This window comes from Ascidiella aspersa, chromosome 9, assembly GCF_963924565.1.
Source record: "Ascidiella aspersa chromosome 9, kaAscAspe10.2, whole genome shotgun sequence".
NCBI classification, from domain to species: Eukaryota; Metazoa; Chordata; class Ascidiacea; order Phlebobranchia; family Ascidiidae; genus Ascidiella; species Ascidiella aspersa.
In genome coordinates this window covers 3,857,774-3,881,713 of record NC_139455.1, presented here as the reverse complement: position 1 = coordinate 3,881,713, position 23,940 = coordinate 3,857,774, and the positions used below count along the sequence as shown (strand labels likewise).

At 36.5% G+C, this 23,940-nt stretch overlaps 2 protein-coding genes across 2 annotated transcripts in view; both read left to right on the top strand.

Annotated features, from left to right (window-relative positions):
- The first annotated feature begins 871 nt into the window (after nucleotides 1–871).
- On the top strand, nucleotides 872–16,588 carry LOC146131950 (uncharacterized). The gene is made up of 12 exons (XM_083396739.1): nucleotides 872–1,217; nucleotides 2,501–2,711; nucleotides 5,117–5,223; nucleotides 5,861–5,933; nucleotides 7,539–7,668; nucleotides 8,845–9,010; nucleotides 10,303–10,471; nucleotides 13,038–13,135; nucleotides 13,414–13,485; nucleotides 14,237–14,392; nucleotides 15,379–15,541; nucleotides 16,128–16,588. The coding sequence occupies exons 1-12, from the start codon at nucleotides 1,116–1,118 to the stop codon at nucleotides 16,259–16,261; spliced, it is 1,581 nt and encodes a 526-aa protein (XP_083252865.1). The 5' UTR covers nucleotides 872–1,115; the 3' UTR covers nucleotides 16,262–16,588.
- Nucleotides 16,589–20,836: 4,248 nt separating this feature from the next.
- The window catches only part of LOC146131949 (uncharacterized), a 22,108-nt gene continuing 19,004 nt past the window's right edge, over nucleotides 20,837–23,940 (top strand). The window contains exons 1-4 of the mRNA XM_083396530.1: nucleotides 20,837–21,687; nucleotides 21,864–21,926; nucleotides 22,166–22,318; nucleotides 23,199–23,329. Coding sequence (XP_083252656.1) covers nucleotides 20,904–21,687; nucleotides 21,864–21,926; nucleotides 22,166–22,318; nucleotides 23,199–23,329 — 1,131 coding nt within the window. The 5' untranslated portion in view covers nucleotides 20,837–20,903. The remainder of the gene's footprint in view (nucleotides 21,688–21,863; nucleotides 21,927–22,165; nucleotides 22,319–23,198; nucleotides 23,330–23,940) is intronic.

Sequence of the window (23,940 nt, the reverse complement as noted above, 5' to 3'; positions counted from 1 at the left end):
ATTGCACTACAAAGTGCATACTGTCAGGTCGCTTATAGTTTTATTGTAAATTCGAAAACTTCAGCATAGCTTGTATAGGCTATAGCACGAGAGCGATTGCGTTGGGCAAAAAAAAAGAGTACAGAGGTGAAATATTTAACAATTTACCAGGCGAACACGCAATAATTGCAAGCAAAAACAGAAATACTTCGCTCTCTACACTTCTTTCAATTTTAATCTTTTTATTTGATGTTTTTTGGGACCATAAAGCGCTTTCGCAACGCAAACACATAAACTGGTTGGCAGTGCAAAAAAGTGTGAATTTCAAGATTTGATACCCAAGTAATAAGCTTAAAGGAAGTAGCCTATGTCATACAGTTATATGCTTTATAGTTTATACAGTGCGTTTAGGGCCCTTTACAAAAATCTAATTTTCAGTAAGCGATTTTTATGCACTAACATTAATGATATTTCTCCCTTCGCTCATATGATTGTGAAAAGGTAATTGAATTGTTGGGTTAGGGTTAGAGCTTGTCCAGGATTAGGAATATCAAATCAATTGACCAATGACCATTTTCTTAGCGGAGGCCAGTAGAACAGCAGCTAACTGTTGCCCTAAATGAATGAAGAAGGCCCTAAATGAATGAAGAAGGAAGACATAAACCCGATATATTACCATACAATTTCGTCAGATCGGTATTGTGCGCTGTATAACACACTCTTTCTGAACATAAAGTGTTGATTCATGTGCTAATATATGCCCCGCACCGGGCTTCTAGCGAACCGTTCAGTCAACAAAACCGAAGCCATTGCGGTTTTACGCCCTACGCTACGCTTCACAATCAGTAGTTTGCAGAGCTTTCTTCGCCCTGGCAGTTGCAGCACGACCGGGCCGTCTATCGGTGGTGCGATGCACTTGCTCCATTGGGTACAGCTAAAGGGCAAAAGGGTGTAGTCTCTTTATTTCTCTGAGCTGACCGGTAAATGATTAGCAAACGCTCAAGTTAGCTTACTAAGGGACTGTGGGGCATGTAAACAATGCTATACAGGTGTCTACATTTTAAACGTACAGCACCAGCTATTTTGCCGCGTTAGGGTTTAGCTTTACTTGTGGTACAAAGTGACAAGGATTAACCATGGTGTTACAAAGCCCAAAGCCAGATGCAGTGATTCCCAATATCAGCTTGGCCGAATACACCCTTGAGAAAATCCAACAATATGGAGATGCGGTAGCTCTGGTGAGTAAAGAAACTTACACGTATTGAATTTATGTGTAAATGAATTTCTAACACGAACATAAGATTGTTGTATGTAGATTAAACTATTTACGTTATTTGAGTTTTATCAAGCATTGCGCTAATGACAAACCACCTCAAATTGGCATTAGTTAACTTATTTTCAGGCAGTACGTACAGTACGGTTTAAACTTAAGCTCATGTTTACATTGATCACCCAGAAGTTTATCAAACTTCAGTGAGTTAAAGCCATTTGAACCCACAGTTTTAAGCAATAGCCTTCAGGACAAGAATATACAACGTCTCAATATATATGTTGTTAATTTTTCACCATAAACCCGCTTTTATGCCACTGACCACTTGTTATGCCATTCAAGAAAAGGCAAATGGAAAAACTAGTTCTTAATTTTTTCTTTAAGTTATCGCTCCTAATTTAACAAAATACCTGCGTGTAATGCTAACTTTATATTAACGGTAATGTCTACCGTTGCCTAGGTCGTCAGGTTTTTACAAGGACTTGACTGTGACTTGGCTTGTTATTCATTCAAAAGACTTGACTTAAGTTATTTTGCATATGACTTGAATTGGATTTAAAAGTTATTCTAGAAATGACTTGGCTGGGACTTGAGTCATTTCAAATCGACTTGTTTAACACTGCTGAATACATAGGCCTACATGGCTCGTATGTTGACCGCTGAGCCACAAGTTTGCATAAAGTACAGGCTTACCGCAACGCTTACGTGTTTGTAGTTCTGCTTGTCTCCAACTGAAATGAGGCAAAACAGGCACAACTATGAGATTCAAACAACTTGTGTTTTTGTTGCCTTTAGCATATAGTTGATTAGCTTTAGAAGCAACTTACAAAGCTTCGCAGCCTAACCTTGTGTAAATATGACAGGGTATAGGCCTACCTACAATTCGTGTAACTTTAACCCCAGAGGTGGATGCTACGTTTCGTTTAACGTAATGAGTAAGTTTGTCTAATATATGCTTAACTTTCTATGCGATTGGTTTTAATTCGCGAACGAAATTCGGTTAGATTGGACTTTTTTACGTTTGGAGGATTAATTGAGAACTTTTTTTATTATTTTTTAGTTCAGTTAGTGCTCATAACCGGGCGAGTTTACGGGAATTTTAATTGTTTATCGTTTTATTTTTTTTATTAACAATTAGAGTTACCAGAGAAGCTGTTTTTGATTATTATTGGCAACCGGTGTTCATTAAAGGGATACATATAAACAAAACTTCACGAAATTAAACTCAACATCCGGACTTTAAACCAACAGATTGAAGAGGGCGATTGCGGCAAGGAATACACCTACAGGCAGCTTTATGACAACATGGTAAAGTGCGCCAGCGCCTTGAACAAGCTCGGTGTTAAGAAGGGCGAGGTGGTGGCGACCTGCTGCGGGAATTGCGCTGCCTACCCGGTTATTTTCATCGCCACGGCGTCGTGCGGTGCCATTCTGACGACTTGCAATCCGGTTTACACACATGGTAAGGTTTGGGGCTGTTTCAAGGGCATTTTCGGGCGCCTGGTGTTTAAACCACGGACCACAACCTTTACGAAGATCCAGTGAATAAGTTTGACTTGCTCTATAGATACTAAGGATTTGTCAGTTTTTCCTTTGGAAACTAAGGATTTGTCAGTTTTTTCTATGGAAACTAAGGATTTTTCAGGTTTTCCTATGGAAACTAAGGATTTGTCAGGTTTTCCTTTGGAAACTAAGGATTTTTCAGTTTTTTCTATAGAAACTAAGGAATCCTCAGGTTTTTATATAGAAACTATAAATATTTTTCTCCGATACAGATACCCAATATCATTGGCAACAAGTACGACTGCCCAAAGCGATACCCAATGATGCCAACAGACAAGCAGCGGAGTCGGTTACAAATAACCCGAGTCCTACTTCTCCCCCCACCCCCCTCCCCCCCAAAAAAAATGAACCCCGACTCCCTGGTTCCAGGTCAAACCGAGTCCGACTCCCTGGTCCCAGGTCCGAATCCGGCCAAACTTGCGATTTCGTCTAGTCTTTATAACTCTACATACAGCACGTATTTCACTTAAAAACAATTCCTGCAACAATCCCTCATTGTTAACTGATCAATTAAATTTTGAATACTTTTAAAACTCAACAATAACCTGATTGTTTCGTAATAAAGGCCACCTGTTCAATATCCAGCTTATGTTTTGTTTAAATTATTATTATTTTGTAAGCGAAAACTGTACATCCCAGCATTGTCCAGCATTTGACGAATATATGGGATTGACGTAACTAAATACGGTGGTTATCCACTCATAGGGTGTCCTATAATAATTAATCCACTTCGATTGGAAAATATTTACCGTATGCTACTCCGGCCATAGCAGGTGCTCAGAATCTTAGAACACTAGTCTACATTTTCGCAGCACGACAGACTGTTAAAAAAACTTTCGTTTGAATGTACTCCGCCTCCCTTAAATGCACAACACTTGGCAACAGAAAAGATGAAGAGATTTTTGTTATTTGGGATCGCTTTTGTAAATTAATTCACAAAAGTACGCGCTGCGGTCTCGATCAAATAGTGCCTGATTTCACACAGCAGCCTTGTCATCGGAAATATCAAGGTAACGTGATGGACTTTTAAGTAACAGTTATTACATATCGGTTGTAGGTGAAGCCTAATACTGATACGGCCAAATAAACACGCCTCAAATATGCAGCGTGCATTTTGCAGTTCAGCGATTTTTGGCTGGTTTTGCATGGGCTGATGTGCAAAAGGCATACAGCGCGTTAGCTGAATTGCGAAGCAGAAGCGTCAGTCTTGCTTGTATTACGACTATCAACCTTACAAATGTTGTTTAAATGTGCAAAAATAGCGCTGGATTATTTCCGACCGGGGCAATTGCTGTGGGAAGCCTTTCAACTTGGCTGATACCGCAATGATTTTCAACTTGGAAGACGGCCAGTACAAATTATCGCACTACCGACAAGCCATTTTATTTACCTGTGAAAAAATCACAGTTCATATGCGCAGGGTATAAAATCTTAATGTAATTACCACTATATGTAGGGGAGATGTTGGGCCAGTGGATCATAGGGACCAGTGACTCGGGGGCTTTTTTCCCCTTTCCATTTAAGATAGACATTCGAAATTTTTGCTGTGGTATCGAGATACGACCCCATCTTTGTCTAAAAATCTGTGTAAACTTTGAGACCATAAAACGGAAATCTGTGTAAGATTTGAGACAATAAAACGATTTTTGAGGCAAGAAAGTAAAATTTTTACATCTAATAGAACTTGAATTTTGTTCTAGAGCAAAGTGCTTATAAAATGTGGTTTAATAGGAACAATTCTCATTGCATTTTAGTTAGTTGATGGCAAATAGTACACCTGAAAAGCAAGTCTAAGTTTCAATTCAGGCCATGCCAAGTGCAAAATGTCGTAATGGAGGCCAATGGTTTACAACCCGGCGGGGACCAATAGATCAGTAAATCAGCAGTATTTGTTGGCCTACAAAGTAAACAAATCACAGAGATAAGCAAATGTTCTGCGGCATCTCTAAACTTGAAAGTTGGTGGTAGTCTTTAACGTATTAACAGACACACAGGCGATAATGATGACGTCAAAATTGCTTTTTAAGAGACATCGAATGGTTCCCATGTGGTTCACATGGGTGGGGACCAGTGGTTCACTTGAGTAGCATTTATTGCACCCAAAATGAACAACTTTGCTGTTCTAACATTGTAAGTTAAATGTGGTATGTTGAAGGATAAATTAAAGTTCATATTAAGACTTCTAAATCCCATTTTACAAGGCAAATAAGTCCTACAGATGCAAAAACGTCAAAATTGACCGACTGGTCCCACATCTCCCCTATATGTTTTTTTATTCTTCTGCTTTTAAACTGCTTTCCACAGACGAAATACTGAAGCAGTTTATCCAGTCGGAGCCCAAAGTTGTTTTCGTGAACGCCGAAAATTTCGAAACAGTCAAGAAGGTGTCGGCCACAGTCAAGAGCATAAAGGTAAGACGTCAATCCATTTTCAACGTATTTAGATCCAAAAGCAGGAAGTACGGGTTTTAAACGTTGTTTTTACATTACGGTTTTGCGTTGTCCCTATGTTAGTGCGTTTAATTTATGTCTTTGAACACATAAGTTTCAGGTATTCATATGTCGCCGAAATTTAGTTTCGTGCCCAGCTCATTAATTACTATACACTGCCAAACTGCACCAGTATTTTCCCATTACCTTTAACTGGTTTACGATTAGTGTTAATGCTGTTAATAAACAGAACTACACATTAATAAAGTCTTTCCAAAGGCATCATGTGTATTGTGTACTATAATATGGGGTACGACACGTTATCGTTGATCAGTATGACTCCATAAACGCTTAATCATAGACTGTACACAATGTGTATGAATATGTTATGAATGATTCTGTTATACTGACCTATATTGTACTTTAAAAGATCGAAATCAAAGCTATTGTTGCGGTCTTGCAACATCTTTAGCCGTTAAAAGCTATTTACAGTTGTGAATAAATGTTTTTAAATTGTTTTTAAAAAAAAGAACACAGAAAACTTTGTGCACCTGCTTTTGTGCGCAAACTGAGTTGCGTACAGTCGAAGAACTTAGTAACAACCTGTTGTTTGTGCTAGTTCATCTTCTCTGTGGACGAGTGCGATTATTGTACATCGATCGACGAACTCATTGGAAAGGCAAACATTAAAGGTAAGACGTCATTACACCATTATCTGTCCATTTCAAAGCATCACTTAGGCTCACCGCCATGTTTTGTTGCCATTTTCCTTCCGTTTTGTACAACCCAACCGGTAACGCTGCACATAAATAATAAAGCGTTGATTGAAAAATGGGCTTTTAAACGACTGCTAATGGCGTACAACGCGCTGCAACAACAGGAAACAGCGACAATTTTAAGTGCTCGAATGTGGGTTACGTTATGGTTTTCCAATTGGTTTTGCAGTGTTGTTTTCTGCCAATTCACGTAATTTTGAAAACAGAAGCATATATATATTTAAATAGAGATACCTGCGACCATATCTATACGTGATATTTATGTTCGGTTAAAGTTTTAAAGCCTGCAAACGATTTAAACCCAAAACCTGAGAATTGAGGCAGGCTATAACTAACCAATCGCAAACAATGAATATACGGAAATATACTGATTTTACGAAAAGTGATAGGCTCTTAAATGGAATAGGCAACAATTTTCTGGTTGAAGCTAACGAAATAGACACTGAATATCAGGGCTAGCTTGTAGCAAAAGTCCGGATACGACAATTTTTTTTTTGGTCCATCCAATGCGGAAAAACATTTAACAACAGTCAGAATGAAATAAGTCTTTCAGGGCTTATTTGTACAAGACAACACGTTGGAGAATCTGTCTGTTTTCTCGTTCCTCGAAATTGTCACTGAATCGTACCGCTAAGTTAGGAGTGATTTTTCCTGTAAAATGTGTTCAGCTCCATATTCAGCGCTTGGAAGTCCGGATACAAACCGTGGCCACCTGTCGAGTAACTCTATAATCTTAAAAACTCAAAACGAACATCACCAAAAAGCCGCGTGTCGGCCCTCTATTCTAAACGGCTAAGATTCGCGCAAAAACGCAGCTAAATTAAAGTTCTGTTCACTGCACATCGGGGATCGACGGGGTAGTGAACTCACTCTACCGAGTAACGAGTACACTGTCGCAGTGACGGGTATAGGAGGCCTATACGACCGAGTATCGACATTTTGAAGTCACTGGTTTATATGACTCAACTTAAGTGTTTTTGAAAAAAATACTGGACTTGAGTTTAAAGTCTTTTGGATAAATGACTGGACTCGGATCTTTTGGAAAAATGACTGGACTTAAGTCTTTAGGACAAATAACTTGGGTTAAAAAGATGTGTTTTCGTTAAGTAGTGGGTAGTGTAGCCGATAATCTTCTAAAGTCTAAACAATGGCATACCGACCAGGTAAACCTTGGTTGGTTAGCAGGCCTTGTAATTAATCAACTACCTTAAATCCAATAGTTGCATTCAGATTAATAGTTTCGTGGATAATACACTTATTCGTTTGTCGACCTATATGGGCTTCCAAGCCTATAGACAACTAAAATTGTGTAGCAAAAGCGTACAACAATGTACCACCAAGGCTTATATTGTATAGGTATGGGTACGACAATACTTTGTTTAACCTTTGTAGTAGAAATTAATATGGTTCAAAATAAGCGCCTAATAGGAATATACTTGTATTCTTAATTGTTGTCAGTTTGGACCCTTAAAATTTAAATCTGCAAAGCTTTTAAAGCGATCGTCCAATGATCTCGTTAAGATTTCCCGCGCAACGTCCAGATTTCGCCGGATGACGTAGTTCTTCTTCCCTACTCAAGCGGAACGACCGGTCTGCCCAAGGGTGTCATGCTCACACCCTGGAACGTGATAGCCGCGCAAGTCATCCAAAGGTGTTTAGTAGGGCGATTATTTTTTGACTTGTCAAAAAAGTCAAAATTTGTCCAATGAAAATCAAGTAAAAATACACATAAATCGCTTAGTATTTCAACTATTTGCACAACATATTAAAAAATGAAAAAATAAAAAAATAAACCAGCATGTTTTTTGTTTGCCATTTTAGTAGTTGTTTGTCTTTTTGAAATGACAAAAATATTAACTTAGCGTTTTTATGGGTTTTGCATAAACCCGAAAAACTGATTTGTGCTCGACCGGTAGCCAGCAAATCATGAAAAACGTGTGGTTAACGACTCCAAGACACTAATGCAGTACTTCAAACAACAATATGTTATTTAAATCAATGTATTTCTAGTAGGTAAAAATTTTGTCAAAAAAATCTATTTTCAGGTCAAAATTTCAACTTTTCGATCAAAATTTGTCACTTTTTAGGTCAAAAAATAATCGCCCAGTTAGTGATTAGACATATTCGGTTTATTTGTTTTAATGACAAGCAATTTTAAATGATATCCGATGTCGGAATTGATACCTGCCAATGCCATCAAGTAGTAGTAACGATTTTCAAAAAAAGTATTAATTTTTTAGTAATGTGCGCCTTTTAAAATAGTTTCAATCCTACGGACCCGTAATTTGTTTTGCAGAATCGTCGCAACAATTTTACAAAATACCCATTCATTTATAAATTTTTGCGAACTTTTGATGCACTGTTTGAGTCAAATTAAAATAATAAAAATGTTCCACCATCACTTGCTACAGTTAGGTTTCTTTACGAGGTTGTGAGGTCGTGAGTTCGAACCTCACAGAAGGCTATCTTTGTTTTCTAGCTTTGTTTTGCTTGCACAATAATCCTGATTGGGCTTACTGTTTTTGGTAAGCCTATGCAATGGCGCTCCATGTATAATAATATGTAAAAACAACAAGTGTTTAGCCAACTAAAAAACGAAGATGCTGACCTTCTAAATGTCCTCCAATAAATCTCTGAACTTTATCGGGGTTCAGTTCACACCAAAATATCATCAGTTAGTCAAAGAGGAAAAGAAAGAGTTTTTTATTTAAGAGGGACAATCAGGGGTTAACCGTTTCGAATGTTGAAATTCGTTCTGAAGTCCATTTCTCAACTGAAATAAATTAGTAAAAGATTTTTCAAGGCGAAAACTTGTTTTTGCTCGCAGCGCTGTGCTCAGTTTTTCCCGTTTGGACGTTGTCTACTTCATCGTTCCGATGTTCCACATTTACGGGGCCAGCGGCATCGTTTTCTGTCTGTCGCAAGGCGTCAAGTTTATCACCGAACCTCGATTCGACCTTTTCAGCATGCTGGAAAAGATACAAAAGTACAAGGTATAGTTTATGAGGAAACACTCCGGCAGTTCTGAGCATATATAGATATTTATACGGCGATATAATTTTACCCTCGTGAAGTTTTATACGATACAAAGTAATATATACGGATCTGTTCATAAGTTTAATGGTAAAAATAACGGCCCAAATAGACATAAAAAGCGACATGCTTTATTGTTCAAACGTTTCGGCAAATGCTCATGCCATCATCAGTGTTATGAAGGCCACATCAGTTACACCCGTTTATATACACTTTAGTCGCAAAAAAGTGTTGTGTATATCAACGGGTGCATTTTGCTCTAATTTAATGAATTAGAAAACTAGAATTAGCTAGTTGTCCAAGTCTGGCTCATGGAAGGGTAAAACGACGCACCAGGGCGTCGCGAAGCACAGTTTGAGAACCTCTGCAATAAACATTAGATGACAGATATGTCTTGTCTTAAACAGACTGTCGAAACATTACTTTGTATGAAATAAGCTATTTCTGCCAGGCATAATATATGAAGGAGTGTTGCTCTTATGCATATATTTACTGCTGGAAGAGCAACACTCCTTTATATTACTTTGTATATCGGCATTTTAGTGACTTAAAAAAAATTATGATTGGCAATATTAAATTATTGTATATATTGTTTTCAAGCAGCAAGACAAGTCTGACTATTATACATTAGTTACTTGAATATAATCCTTCGTTTAACAACTGTTACAAAAGACGATTCATGTTTTTTTTCATTTAAACACAATGACATATCCCCAATTTAAGTCAATGATTTAAGATTAAGTCATTTAACACACATTTTAGATCTAACTGAAACAAACAAGACATTTGTAAAATAATTAAGTCCAAGTCAACTCATTTGTAAAATAACTTAAGTCCAAGTCAAATACACGATAAGCTATTAAAATTGGGTGAACTCGCCCAATTATGAGCAATAACTTAACTAAAAAATACCAATACCGCAATTTACAGAAAGTAAATTGTTTTACGTTCAAAAATTGGGATAAATAACTAATTTTACAAAAAAATGTTATTGGAAACACTTCATTCAAAAAGGGAAATACTTTCATTCAACCCCTTCATTCAACAACCCAAGTCATTTGTCTAAAACCCTTAAGTCAAGTTAATTAAAGTCATTTTGCCCAAAATAAATACGTCAAGTCATTAAAAAACAGTGACTTAAGTCATTAGGCTACAACACTGCAACATATACGACACGTACAACATCCAATTGAGGCCCTGTGGCGACATTTTGCTGTGGAAAGACGCTAACCTTCAGGACGTTTTTTCAAAGATAACCACCTTTACCGGCGTTCCTCCGATCCTGGTTGCCATGGACAAGATGCCTCTCGCGGAGCAGTATGATCTCACATCACTCCATCATGTCGGATGCGGAGCCGCTCCTCTTCCTGACGGAGTGTCCGATTCTGTTGCTAAGAAGTACAACTTCACAATCGGACAAGGTGCGTTATTATACAGAGTAAGGGGACTAATAGGCATATACTGAGTTTATACAGAGTTGTTTTACAGAGTAAGGCAATTGATTGGCATATACAGAGTTCTAATACAGAGTAAGGGGTTTGATAGGCCTAAAGAAAAGAAAAAACGTGTACGAAAGCTTGCCATCTTTAAAATGTAAATTGCACTCCGTTTCACTTGTTTATCAGTTACTAAATAAACCAAAGGCAAAAATTATCAAAAATCCAACTCTAAAATAGACGTTGCAGTGATTCGACCACATTTGTACTTATATTACCTCCAAGTAGTTCGTGTCCATTCGGGATTATCAGCTGCATTTCAATCGAAAGAAGAATCACACCTGCACCGCCTAAACCACAACTTTTTGTCAAGATTGATCACCGCACCGCGTACCGAGTTTATTCTGAGGCAATCGACTGCCTAATTGCGTCGCAGTTGACCTTTAAATTCTGCGTGCTTTCGTCATTTAAAGCAGGCCATTTTTGTACAGAGCGGGACGAATTGTTTTCGCTTGTATAATCTTAATCGTTTTTTAGTTAAATTTATTTTTCTGTTTTCCTCTTTGGCGAAAACTAGTCGTATTTTTTTTTCACTGTGCGCCTTTCTGGAATTTCTTTTTAAAGTATATTTTATGAGCAACAGGTTTACGAAAAAAATCAAGGGCATAGAAAAGTTTTAAATAGTCGTGGATTCTAAATGTAAAAATCCAAAGGATTTATAGGTCTATTTCAAACGCGTACACCAGCGGTTCTCAAGGGCCACGGCTCACTGGTGGGCCATAAGAACATTTGAGGTGGGCCACAGACCAATTTAAAAAGCTAGATTTAGTTTCATTTATGTTGTATTTAATTTTACAGGAATAATGGCTTGGGGAGGAATTAAAAAAGAATGTAAATTTATTGTTCAGCCGAGTATCTCACTAATGCCCGGTTAAATAAATAATCTGTTTTGAAATATGTTCTGCTGTGTTTTGTTCTAAACCTATTTTAAAGTTTTTTCTTTCATAAAAATTCTATTGGGCCACAGCATTTTTTGCAACGTGAATGGGCCACGAAAGAAAAAAGGTTGAGAACCACTGGCGTATACAGTACTCTTGACAATTTTGTGCTTGTTGCACTGCCATCTAGCGGTTTAAGTAAAAAAATTGATGGTCGCCTTTGCTTAAAAGCAACATCGGTTTAACTGTTTTTACGTATTTTTACGGCCACCTAAGGGAGCCACAAAATCACTTCAATTACCACAACAGTTATATACGCGTTTTAACTAGAACCGTTTACCTAGTTGACTGGGCGTATAAACTAGTGTTAAACGCACAACAGATTTTGAACAACTATTTCTAACGAAGGTTCGATATTGTAATCATTGCGGACTATTTGAATGTTTTGTTTTGGTGGTGAATACAGTTCAAACCCAGGTAATAAAATCCACAGAAAAAAATCTAAAAGTATTTCGTTAGCATATTATACAGTAAATTGCCATTGTTAAATTAAAAGCTACCTACTTACAAGAAAAGTTAACAAGAGCACTTATAAGGGTCAGCTGCAACGCCCCTTTTTGTGACCAGTCCAGAACTACGTTGAAAATGTTTCAAAAAACAATTACGCTATTTCATATTTGGAACCTCGTAAAAGCATATTGTAATAAAAGACATCATCCAAACATAACTTACAAAATGGCTGACTCCGTGAATAATTAAAAATGCTTCTTTTATTCCTTCATCTGGGTTCAGTCGCACATCACTTCGTTTGGCGCTGATCTAGAATCCTAGAAATCCAAGTTGTTTTTATAGTAGCCTAACGAAACAAGTTATCAAAATTGAAATTGCAAGGAGTTATTAAATATGGGAGAATAAATATAATAATAATACTTGGCCTATCGAAACCCAAACGCCAACTCGCACCCTAACCCAAATATTGTTAGCAATATAAACACCCTGACGAAATGTGGTAGGATTCTAGAATCTAGACCAGCGCCATCCTTTCCAAAATCAGCTGATAGCAATAAAGGCGGGATTTTAGTGCGCCTAAATAATCGCTGGTAACCTGACTTTGGTGCAAGAAACGAATAGAATTATTTTTGGGTTGGAAAAAAACTCTCACAGAGCCGTAATTAATTGCGAGCTAGTTTTAACTTTTTTTGTACGTTTTGCATAAAAATTTATTGTAGTTATTTTTAACAAAAGGTTATCGTTTCAGACTTTTTTGCATTGAATAAATTATCATGTTAAATTTCGTGAATGTAAGAATGACTTTAAACAACTGATTTTATGACTAAATCATATAGATTGTCATGTGCTGTAAGTGTCTTTCTTAACGAATAAGACCCGGTATTGTATACCAATGCAATGGTGTTTATTGCCTTACCATGTTTGCTTTCTACCAAGCAACCAGTGTTTGACTTGCAGCACCCTAACAGTTTTCCTTCATTTGCACGTTCTCCAAAAAAGCCATAGGCCTTGCGATTGCGGTCAGCGGGCATTAGGTTTTTCTAGCAAGAAAATCTCCTAATCTATATGCTTGGCTTTAACCGTATTCATGCCATTTTGAGCAGGTTGGGGGCTGACTGAATGTATACCTGGAACGTCATCTTTGACAGACAATACACCCACCAAGTCGGTTGGCTCGGTCGTTTGCAACACTTTGCTTAAGGTACAGTTATGCTAGTAGCTTATGTCTGATTGACTCTATTTTAAAACAGCGCTTACTCTAAACTTGTAAGATTCTTATGTAAAAGTAACGCCCGAATAAATACAGAAAGCTGTAAACGTTTATTAGCATGTATCTTTCAGAGGGTGCTTGTACCATATTAAGAACTGGACATTAAGAGTTTTGGTTAGGCTTACCTGTCAAAAAATAGAACCTGAATCGCTGCAATGGTAATATGTTCCTACTGAGTTCAGCAACATCTGTAACGTTATATTTTGCAGGTTATAGACACGCAGACTGGCCTGGAATTGGAGGCCAACAAATCCGGGGAGCTATTGTTAAAAGGACCCCAGGTAAGCAATGTTTTTTCGCCCTGGACAATTATTGACCAGATTAAGTTTACAGTCAGTATGTTAAAGCGCAGGTACGTATACCTACTTGTCTGATCCATAGAGTGTTAAACAAAACCATTAGGGTACGCATAACAAGTACCATGGCTGCAATTTATTGTATATGGCAAAGTTACCGACACTCTCAGCAGGATGCAGCGGGCAACTGAGTCCTGATTTGTTGAAATACAGCAGCAGTTTAAGCAAAACTCCTTTATCAGATCCAATGACTAATAAATAATAGTTTGTTGTAAAGGCCAAATTACATAACTATTACATGCAACACAATAGCCTACACGTTTTTTTGTTTTTGTTTTTTTGTAAAAATAGAAATAAATACACTTGTATTTTTACACTGATGGTTTGTAACAGCAAAACGTCAAAAATTTATCGAATAGAATGGCTTTAATAATTTCATTGATATTACATGGAAATGCCAAAATTCCCACATAAAGGTTGCCTGTACAAAAGTCATAATTTACCTTAAAATTAAAATAAGTTTACTTTGCAAGCAAAAGATATTTTGATCAAAATATACAAGGTAAAAAACTGCAAGTTAGGTGAAAAATTGGTACCATTTATTGTTGTATTGCCATGAATATACCGACCTGGTAATAGAAAAAAAAACGGTAGGCTACTACAACTTGGCATCGGGTATCAGCTCAAGTTATTTTGTTTCCGATACTTACCACAAAATATTTCACTTTGTTTGCAGGTAATGAAGGGTTACTACAAGAACCCGAGAGCGACGGCCGAGTGCATTGACCGTGACGGTTGGTTGCACACAGGTGACGTCGGCTACTATGACGACATGGGCTTCATCTACGTCATCGATCGCATCAAGGAGCTGATCAAGGTCAAAGGGTTCCAGGTGATTCTATGTAGAATTTCCAACACTGTGTTTTTCTGCATCAGATTGTCCAACTTTCAAAAGCAACCCCACGGGTAAATAGCATGACTAAGCAGTCGACAGTGTTTTAACGACTTAAGTCAATCTTGATTTTTATGCACTTAAGTCACTGTTTTCAGATGACTGGACTTGGCTTAAGTCATTTTGTAAAATACCTTGGGTTAAAATTTAGTGTTTTTTCAATTTTTTCACAAAAATTGGGTGATTTATCTCAATGTACTTACGTAAAACAATTTGCTTGCAGCAGATTGCGTTGTTGCTTTTTTAGTTGAGTTATTTCTCATAATCAAACGTGTTACAAATATTACTAGACTTGAAGTTGGCCTGCTCTAATAAATTAGGCAACTGATGACTTGGATGTGACTTAAAATTTTAGTTATTTTTCAAAATTACTTTACTGAAAAGTCTTTTAAAAATCACTTGTTTACAAGACTGGGACCCGAGGCCGGAATCGCAAATCGGAACTCGGCGGAGTCGATTTATTTGACTGGCGTCTGACTCGGGATTCGGGACTCTCCCAAATCGTGCACTTTACATTAGCAAGTTCAAAACAGATAGGCGCCAAACACTGCAAATTGTAAAGGTCGAATAGCATAGAGTGGAACATTTAACACCCACGAAATGTGGGCGGGCGAGTTGTTTGACACTCCTATTAGTTGTTGGAAAAACGTGCAACAGATATTTACATCGTTTAGAATAAGTACTTTTTGTTTGATAAACGTGATTCTTAGGTTGTCATCGTTTGCACTTTTTTCGACTTTAAAATAACTTGAAGTGTTCGTTTAAATAAAGGTCTTAGATTAAAAAATATCTGTCGAAATTATCTGCTATTTTTTTTACCAGAATAACAAAAAGCGCCTTAAATGACTATTACTTCTTGCCAAATTTGTAGATTGTCAGTGTTTTAGAACACCTGTGAAGCATTTCGCCATTTTTCTTTTTATCAGGTCGCTCCTGCCGAGCTGGAGGAGCTATTGTTACGTAACAACAAGGTGGCCGACGTGGGGGTCATCGGGGTCCCTCATCCCCAATCGGGGGAAGCACCGAAGGCCTACATTGTCAAGAATGACGATTCGTTGAGCGAGAGGGAAATACACGAGTTTATGAAAGGTAACGCTTGGAAACTTTATTAGGATGTTCTATACTTGACATTTTATTCCGATTCCTATATTCCTTATTTTGACTTAAAATATTACGATCCGACACCAAATGACGTCATCCTTTTTTTTTTTTTTTTTTTTTAAGTTTAAACGGGTAAATGTTAATTTTCAAGTTGTCGGGCAAAAAGGAAGTTTAGTTTCTTACTGTTTCTAGCCCATATTTTTTTTTTTTTTTTTGATAAATTTCTTTCATGGTTTTAAGTATTGTTAATAAATAGGCGGCATATGAGGGCTCTTATTTTGCTCTTAACGTGTAGATATAGTTCCCACTTTGTCCAATAGCAATGCTGTATTTTTAATGTTTAAATTATAAAAGGCGTAGTTTAATGTTGGGGGTATACAGTATGAATTAAGCATTTATTTTTTGTACAATAAAAACGACTCGCCATCTTTAGCATAGAGCTTTAATAATGAATAAGTAGAAAATATAATAATATAAAGCGTGTCGGTAAAGGCAATAGTTGAAGTGGTAATCAAAATAAAACCTCAGCCCCTAAAATAATACTGTTAATGCAATTTATTTCTTCGCCCTACAGATAAGGTTTCCAAGTTCAAGTACCTGACAGGGGGAATCACCTTCCTTGACGCAATTCCGAAAACTCAAAGTGGAAAGATTTTGAGAAGAGATCTTCGTCAAATCGATTTGAAAGATCGCTCTCCAAAAATGTAAAACCCGGCGGCATTGCAACTTCGATTCAATAATGTACACAGCAATGGTTTATTTATGCAATAACAAAGCGCTTTATCTATAAACTTATTGTGATTGTCCGCCATCTTGCTACTTGTATATTTAATAATTCTGCGTTTTTCATTGTTAGCAGGCTAAATAAGAAAAAACAAACCTACGAAATGGTTCTTCCATGCGAGTAAATAACAAAGCGCAATTATTGCAATTCGCTAATCTTTATTTTAACTTTAAACAAAATTTACTGCTGCGTCTTGCTATAGTAACAAAATATATTGTGGTTTCTCGTGTATGAGCGTTATAAAAAGCAACACTAAAAAAAAATTGTTAAGTTTTGTTCTAATTTCAGGAGGTTTAAAAAGGCATTACCGTTCATTAATACAACCGCGTAAAAATGTATATCAAGCAACTTAGAAAACGATAAACTTATTGCCAGTAAAGCAAATCTTATGTGTAGGTGTAGGGCTCTAGGGTGTAGGCTATGACCTTTTTTGCCGTTCTTAACCCGCCGCAATTTTATTTTATTTCACAGAAATCCTACATTTTGTTTTTCTTTTTTTCTTTCACAGAAATCCTACATTTTTGTTTTTAATCCATTAAAATATTTTTCACTCGTGGACCACTGAAAAGTGATTCGGCGTAGCAAGAAGGTCGAGGTTACCGTGCCCTGACAAGTCATATTTTAATAGTAATTTCGTCGCTTTGTGCGAGTATTTGGTATCTCTTGATGCTGTAGGCTTATGCAAAGCATTTTAAAACACTTTAGTCCCAGTAATTTATTCACTGAATAACTGAAGTACAAATCTAAACCTTATGTAAAAGTCAAGTCCCCGACCATCCTAACAATTGTCAAAATCTATACCTAGTCTATAGTTAAATGTCATAGCATGTAAAGCAGGGGTTCTTAAACTGGGGTCCATGGACCCCTTGGGGGTCCGCGAACTAGTTTTAGGGGGTCCATGAAGGCCTACTTAAAAAATTAGTTTATATTTAAGAAGTAATCCTTTTTTAAAGAAAACTGTTTGATTAAAAATAAAACGGTTTTGCATTGAATCCTATTTAGACTCTATTTCACTTTCACATTTTTGGACCAAAATCAGCAGATTTATAAAGTCTATTTGTACTGTGACGTCAATTTATGATGTCATTTTGGATTTTTTTGCCGACCGTGGTCCACGCTAGGTTAAACAAAAATTTAGGGGTCCGCGGTAAAAAAAGTTTAAGAACCCCTGATGTAAAGCATCTAATATTAAATAAAATGTTAAACTAGTAAATTGGTGAACTCGTCCGTCCCAGAGCAACTTGACTGCAAGAACATAACACACTGGAATCTGCTTTTCCGTGCAAAAATACGCAAAAAAGCCCACAGTTTTTAAAAAGTGTCAATGAAACTAAGACTGTGGAATCAAAGTCTAACTGGGAACTCGGGACTCGAGTAAGACTAGCCGACTCCGAAGACTAACGTGCGCATGCGCAGTACCGAATTTCGAAACTGATAATAGGCCGCGATCTGCAAATTGTAAAAAGTAGAAAAACATTTTATGGAAAAAAATTCAATCATGTATTGTGGGTGGGTGAGTTATATTATACCCCTAGTCCCCTATGAGTGGATTGCTGAATATCCACCTTATACAGAATATCCCACCTTATAGTTACGTAAATGGATGAATTACAGGCTGCAGAGTCGGAGCCGGAAAAAATCGCCCATTTGGCCGAAGGCGGGACTTGGGAATCGGGACCCTGGACTCGGGGTTATTTTTAACCAACTCCGCAGTCTTGGTTCTCAGCATATAGTCCGAGGTTTTAATTATTTTAAACCTACACTGGAACAATCGTTCGATTCTAGAAAACGTGAAAATCCTCTATAAGTGGTATACCCCATTCAGTCGGCCATATTTCCAAAACTAAAGAGGGTTACTCAATTCTTGACAATAGCTGGAAAAGCATTACTGCGTGAGAGAATAAAACTTTCTGCTTAAAGAAGAAATGGTAGACCCGCTTTGTAAATAATGCAGCAAGCTTGAAATGAAAAAAAAAACACATAACAAATTTGTTAGCATTTGCAGCAATGAGCCTCTTTTGTGTCCGTATTAATACGCTTATATGCAAAAACAGGAAATTAAATCAAACATTATATTTTGCCGGATACAATTAAGTCCTTTTTTATGATATATATTTAAAAGATAGCTGGCTAATTTTGCATCTAAAACCAATAATTATATCTATTACTTTTAGAAAGTTCCAGATATATTCTTGTGAAATTAAATTGAGTTTTTCTCTTTTCCTAAGTCAAACTAAACAACAGTTCGTTGTAGGCCAACTACACAGTTATATTTTGCTTATTTGTATATTGCAATCGTAGGCTACACTTTGACTATAGCAGAGGTTCCCAACGTGAGCGGTACCGCCCCCTTGTGGGCTATGGCGAGTTACAATGGGGCGTTTTGGGTCTGTTTCTAATTTGGGGGGCGCTGAATGCATATAAGGGGGCGTTACATGAAAGTACTTATAGCAAAATTAATTGAAAAGTTCACATAAAAATAGTAACAAACAGGACTGTACGTAACTTTTAACCTTAAATGGCAACTTTCGTACTGCGAACTTGTAGTAGTTTTCGGACCATTGTTACGTAATAATTGACTTTCTTATGTAAAGTTGTTGGTTGTTGTTGCGTTTCACAGTTTTATACGTGGCAAAATGTTCGTATATTTAAAGCAGGGGCCGCCAACTTACGGCCCGCCACCTCTTTGAAAACTAGACACGAGTCCATTTTAAATACTTTTTGACTATTTTAACTTAGTACGGGCAAAAATTTTTCGCGCTTCGCGCCAATGATCTTTCTGCGTCCAGTTTGTTTACGTTTTCATGCTGTCTTTGGACGAAAAAATCGGAATCGGATGTCTTTTGGATGAAAAAAATCGGAGGTCCGCCTGATTCACAGTTGTTCTAACATTCCAATAACACAATTCTTAGTTAACATTTTGTGCGGCCCACAGAGACCTTTATGAGTTTGATTAGTGTCCGTGACAAGAAAAGGTTGCCGACCCCTGATTTAAAGTATTGGTGCAGAAATTTGAATTTTGGGTAATGACATAACCTGGTGAATTAATGTATCTATAAATTCCTAGCATAGTGAAGACAAACTATGCAACCTAAAATAAGACTGCCTAAAATAGACAACCTAAAATAAGACTGACAGCTTATCGAAACCAATGTGAAGTCAATATGATGTTAGACAACGATTAATATGATACTTTACTGTAAAGCAAGATGAGGGGGGCGATATGAAATAATATTGAGCCCAAGGGGGCACTAGTATAAAAAAGGTTGGGAAACACTGGACTATAGCATGAAAGGTGAAGGTTTGGCAGTTATCAAGGTCTACTTAACACCAACATAAGAAATAAACTCTTTGTTGCCCTTGTTGTAGTTTAAGTTTAATCCATTACACACACACAGATACTTTATAACACAATACGCCAAAGCCTAATAAACAGAGTAGGCCTAATAAACATGGTACCGTATTTCAATCAACCTTTTTAATTGTCCAACTACGGTATATCTAATTCGGTTAAGTTTTGCTTAACAAGCCTTTTGAAGCATCAATTATCGGAAACACCAGTTTGGGCAGCTGAGTCAAGCTGTTATAAAGAGAGGTTACATTTTAACCCAGCAACAGTAAAACGAGCTCTATGTAATTAAAACCTTATAATTAACTATTTAGTATGACCTTTGCTGTAGCGCACAAACTGTTTATTAGAACCGGCGCATAAATATTGTATACGCGTACGCATTAAATATAGGCACGTTACGTGTGGCCTTCCGATGACACTTTGCATTTCGCGTGGGATGGCAAAACTTACGTGACGCATCTATGCGACCGACGTCACAATGCTTTCTTCTCGCGCGCTTACGTTTTTTGTGTGACCAACCAGGCCTGACGTCATTAACAAAGAGAGCTGGCGTAGCGAAGGCCGGTTTTCGATGCGCGCTGCTGTAACGACTAACGACTGGCCTTTAAAACTGGACAGACTGATTGGATTGGATGGCGTTGTTTAAAGGGCCCCTTGTTGAAAGGAATGCTTGGCACGCCAGTCAGTTAACTTCGCGTTTTGTAGCCAGTAATGTACGGTTCTTTGGTTTTCTACGCTTATCTTATAGTCTTTAAATATTGGCCTTTTCCTATGACGCTTTGTTTTTTTTATATAGAGTCCAGCTAGATAAATTAACAGTCGGTATTAATTAAGTTCTAATAGCTGTTTGTATATATGCTTTTGCCCTTTGTCATGTATTTTAGCTTTTTTTAGTAATTTACCACGCATTTAAATGGCAGTGCCTTGCAGTCCAAAAGTTTGTAATTGGGGTTGGGTGTGGCTTGACCCCAAGCAAAACGTATGCATTGCATCAGCTGATAAACTTTTGAACTTAATTAGGGGAATAATAAATGGCTAGCCTAGCTGTATATACCAAATTACTCTTGTGTTACATGCTGCTTCGTAAAAGGTGTTAATTACTTTAAACATTGTGCTTGTTTTTTGTATTACAGGTAGTAGGTTAAACTGATCACTTTGGCATATTGTAGTACTCTGTCTGATGGTGGGCCTCATTTAAATTTTTTTTTTATCATATGTTTAATTTATTGGAGATGGAAAACATTGAAGATTCATCTCTAAAACAGCTTTCCCTCTGTCTACTTTCCGGCAGTTTAAGCACAACCAAAGAAAATGAATCTTCATGTTTACAATGTGAGGGTTCAAATTCTGACGCTTGTGCTTCTGGCAATGGAACTACAACTAAATTCAACAATTATGTGTCTTCGACAAGCTCAAAATTGTGCCAACAAGAAAGTCTTACAGTAAACAGTACTACTCGCTGCTTTGATAAGACAAACAATGAAATTGTGTCAATGACGAATAATGGTAATCAAGGAGACGAAAAAAATATTCTAAAAGATGACCATTCAGTTTGTACTACCTCAGATTTAAACAAACTTAAAGAGAGTAGCATTGTACTTGAACGTGTTTTACTAGAGTGCATTGATTCACCTTCAAGACCTTCTACTTTTGAAAAAGACTCGACTAGAAAAAATATTGATTGTGATTCAAATGGCAATTATAAACCAAATGTTGCCACAAATTTTCCAAGTTTTGAGAACCATTCAAACAGTCAAAACACCAGCACACCACACTTGACTTCAAGTCCCAAAATGCCAAGCAGTTTGAAAAAAGTCTGCCTTGAGCATATTGCCAAGCATCTGCCAACGGTTGAAATCAAGTTGCTTTCGTCCGAGGCGCTTTTAAAGTCTGACGATGAATTTAACGACCCTTCGCCCACCTCGTCTGAAGAGCTATCTTTAGATTCTGGTGTGGCATCTCTGGATGATCAGGATCAACAAAGCCAGTCGACAAGTGGTAGGATTTATGGTGTTGTTATGTCTTAAATCAGCAGCACTGATGATTGATAGAATCAGGCTTAATGTTGGACCAATGCTAGATGTCCTTTAATTACTTGCATGTCATCTATTTATAACTGCTGTTGGTTAAAAAGAAAAAAGTGCACACATAATGATTTGCACATTTTATTTCAGGCAATGCCACCACAGAAAAGGGAAGTGTTACAGCAAAGGTTGACAGAAAGCGATTGAGAAGCAGTAAGTTTTATCTATTCTAGGTGTTTAACCCAAAAAAATTATTGATTAAAATAAATTCTTTTTTACAAAACTGTGAGCCAGAATTAAACTTGGTTCCAACATTTTTTTCATTTTTTTTTTGTTGTTTAATTATAAATCTCTGTTGAACTCAAAAACTTGTTACCACAAGCAGAATAGTTAAGTCTGGTTTTACCGAGCTATATATTTTATAACAGTTATTTTTTGTGATAAAATTCAAGGTCTTTGTATCGGCGATCCCAATTGTAAACGAAGGAAATCGTCAACCAGCAGTGAAAGTACAAAAATGGTGTCTTTTTCTGGTGTCACAGTCTTTTACTTCTCCAGGCGCCAAAGCTTTATAACTGTACCAAGTCAGGGTGGATCTACATTAGGTTTGTAGTTCACTTGTTTTTCATGTTTTTTAAACTAAAATGTGGATTGTAAAGCACATTTTTATGCACGCTTTAAGACGATTTGAAATGAATGTAGATATGGTAAAATTACCATAAAAAAACAAAACCTGTTATTTTTTCGATGTGTAGTTTCACCATATTTACATATAATTTGATTCAATGATCAGGGTTAAACAAATTTGCGTATGCACAAAAAGTTGTTGGTCATATGAAACCTGTTTTTGCTTTAATAAAATTTTAATCACTTAATATAATTAAGTCTGTTGTTTTATCCTTAAAAGAATATCAAAGCCCATACTTAGATAGGTAGCTCTTGTAAGGAGGGTTACACAAAGTCTGTCAACCTTTTAATGTCTTTAAATTAATTGACGTATAGAAAAGACAAATCGCATGTTTTTCCAAAAGTCTTTATACAGTCTTTGAATTTATTTTAGGTCCAGCTAAGTTATGTGTTGACAAGTGCCTTTAAAAAATCCATTTAAATGTTTTAATTGGGTTGATCGTGACATTTTTACTGATTTTATTTTTGAATAATATTAAAAAAATGTTGAGCTATTTATTTTAGCTCTTTAAAAACCCACAAATTTTCTCTAAAAAGTATATAAATGTTAATTTTTTTCTTAAAATTTTCTGGCAGCCCTGCATGAGCGATTTAGATAAATCTTTTATTTATTTCCAACATAATCATTTTTCTCTTTCTTTATTTTTTTAATACTTATTTGTTTGCTATATCTGTCCAGTCTTTATCATAAAAACTAATATATCCAAAAACGAGGCATGTTTTAGACAGCAGCATTTACTAATTATTTTATGGTTGAAATCAATATTGTTCTCTTAAAAGTTTGTAATCTTTTTCTAGGAATGTCATTAAGTCATAATCATGTGAAAGAAATGAGCTTAAAGCAGCACAGAAAGACCATTATGCAACGAAGAAAGACCATGGCAAGAGAACAGGGTCGTCAACAACGAATAAGCATGAAACTTAAACAGGTAAATTGAAAGTTGTACAGTAGCCACAAGAAATTGTTTAAGGTGAAAACCTTGAAGTTTATGCAGGGTAAATTTAAATAAAAAAGAGTGCTGTCATAGGAACAAAGCAAACAATGTAAGGGCCTTATAAAAAAAACTTCATGTGAAAATTCAGTTAATTTATTCTAAATATTTAAATGTATTGAAAAAATGTGGCCACATTTCTAAAAGAAGTACTAATACATATGCATATATACTTTGGATTTTAGTGCAATCCAAATAGCAAGCACTACTGCAAGCTTACATCATTCCAAATTTCCTTTGTAAGTAACATCTCTGGTGAAACAATAAGTGACCTAATTTCACTTCCTGATCTAGAGAACAACTTTACTTTTAAACTGAAAGTTTTTAGATGACATATGCCCTTTTGTTTTTTCTACAGTGGTCACAAATTTATATATTTTAATTGATTTTTGTGTTCAAACTTAATGCATTGTGTAAACTATACACAACCTAAGTATAACAGAAATCCAAAATGGGGGGTTTTGTCGTAAAAGAATTTAAAAACATAAACAAATTTCAAATGTTAGCATATAATTAAATTATTATGTTTTTTTTTGTCAAAGCATTTA

Excerpts from the sequence above, each read along its gene's own strand:
- LOC146131950 (XM_083396739.1), top strand. The coding sequence starts at position 1,116 with ATGGTGTTACAAAGCCCAAAGCCAGATGCAGTGATTCCCAATATCAGC. Across the intron at positions 2,712-5,116 it reads CAATCCGGTTTACACACATG|ACGAAATACTGAAGCAGTTT; the intron begins GTAAGGTTTGGG and ends TGCTTTCCACAG. Across the intron at positions 7,669-8,844 it reads GCCGCGCAAGTCATCCAAAG|CGCTGTGCTCAGTTTTTCCC; the intron begins GTGTTTAGTAGG and ends TTTTGCTCGCAG.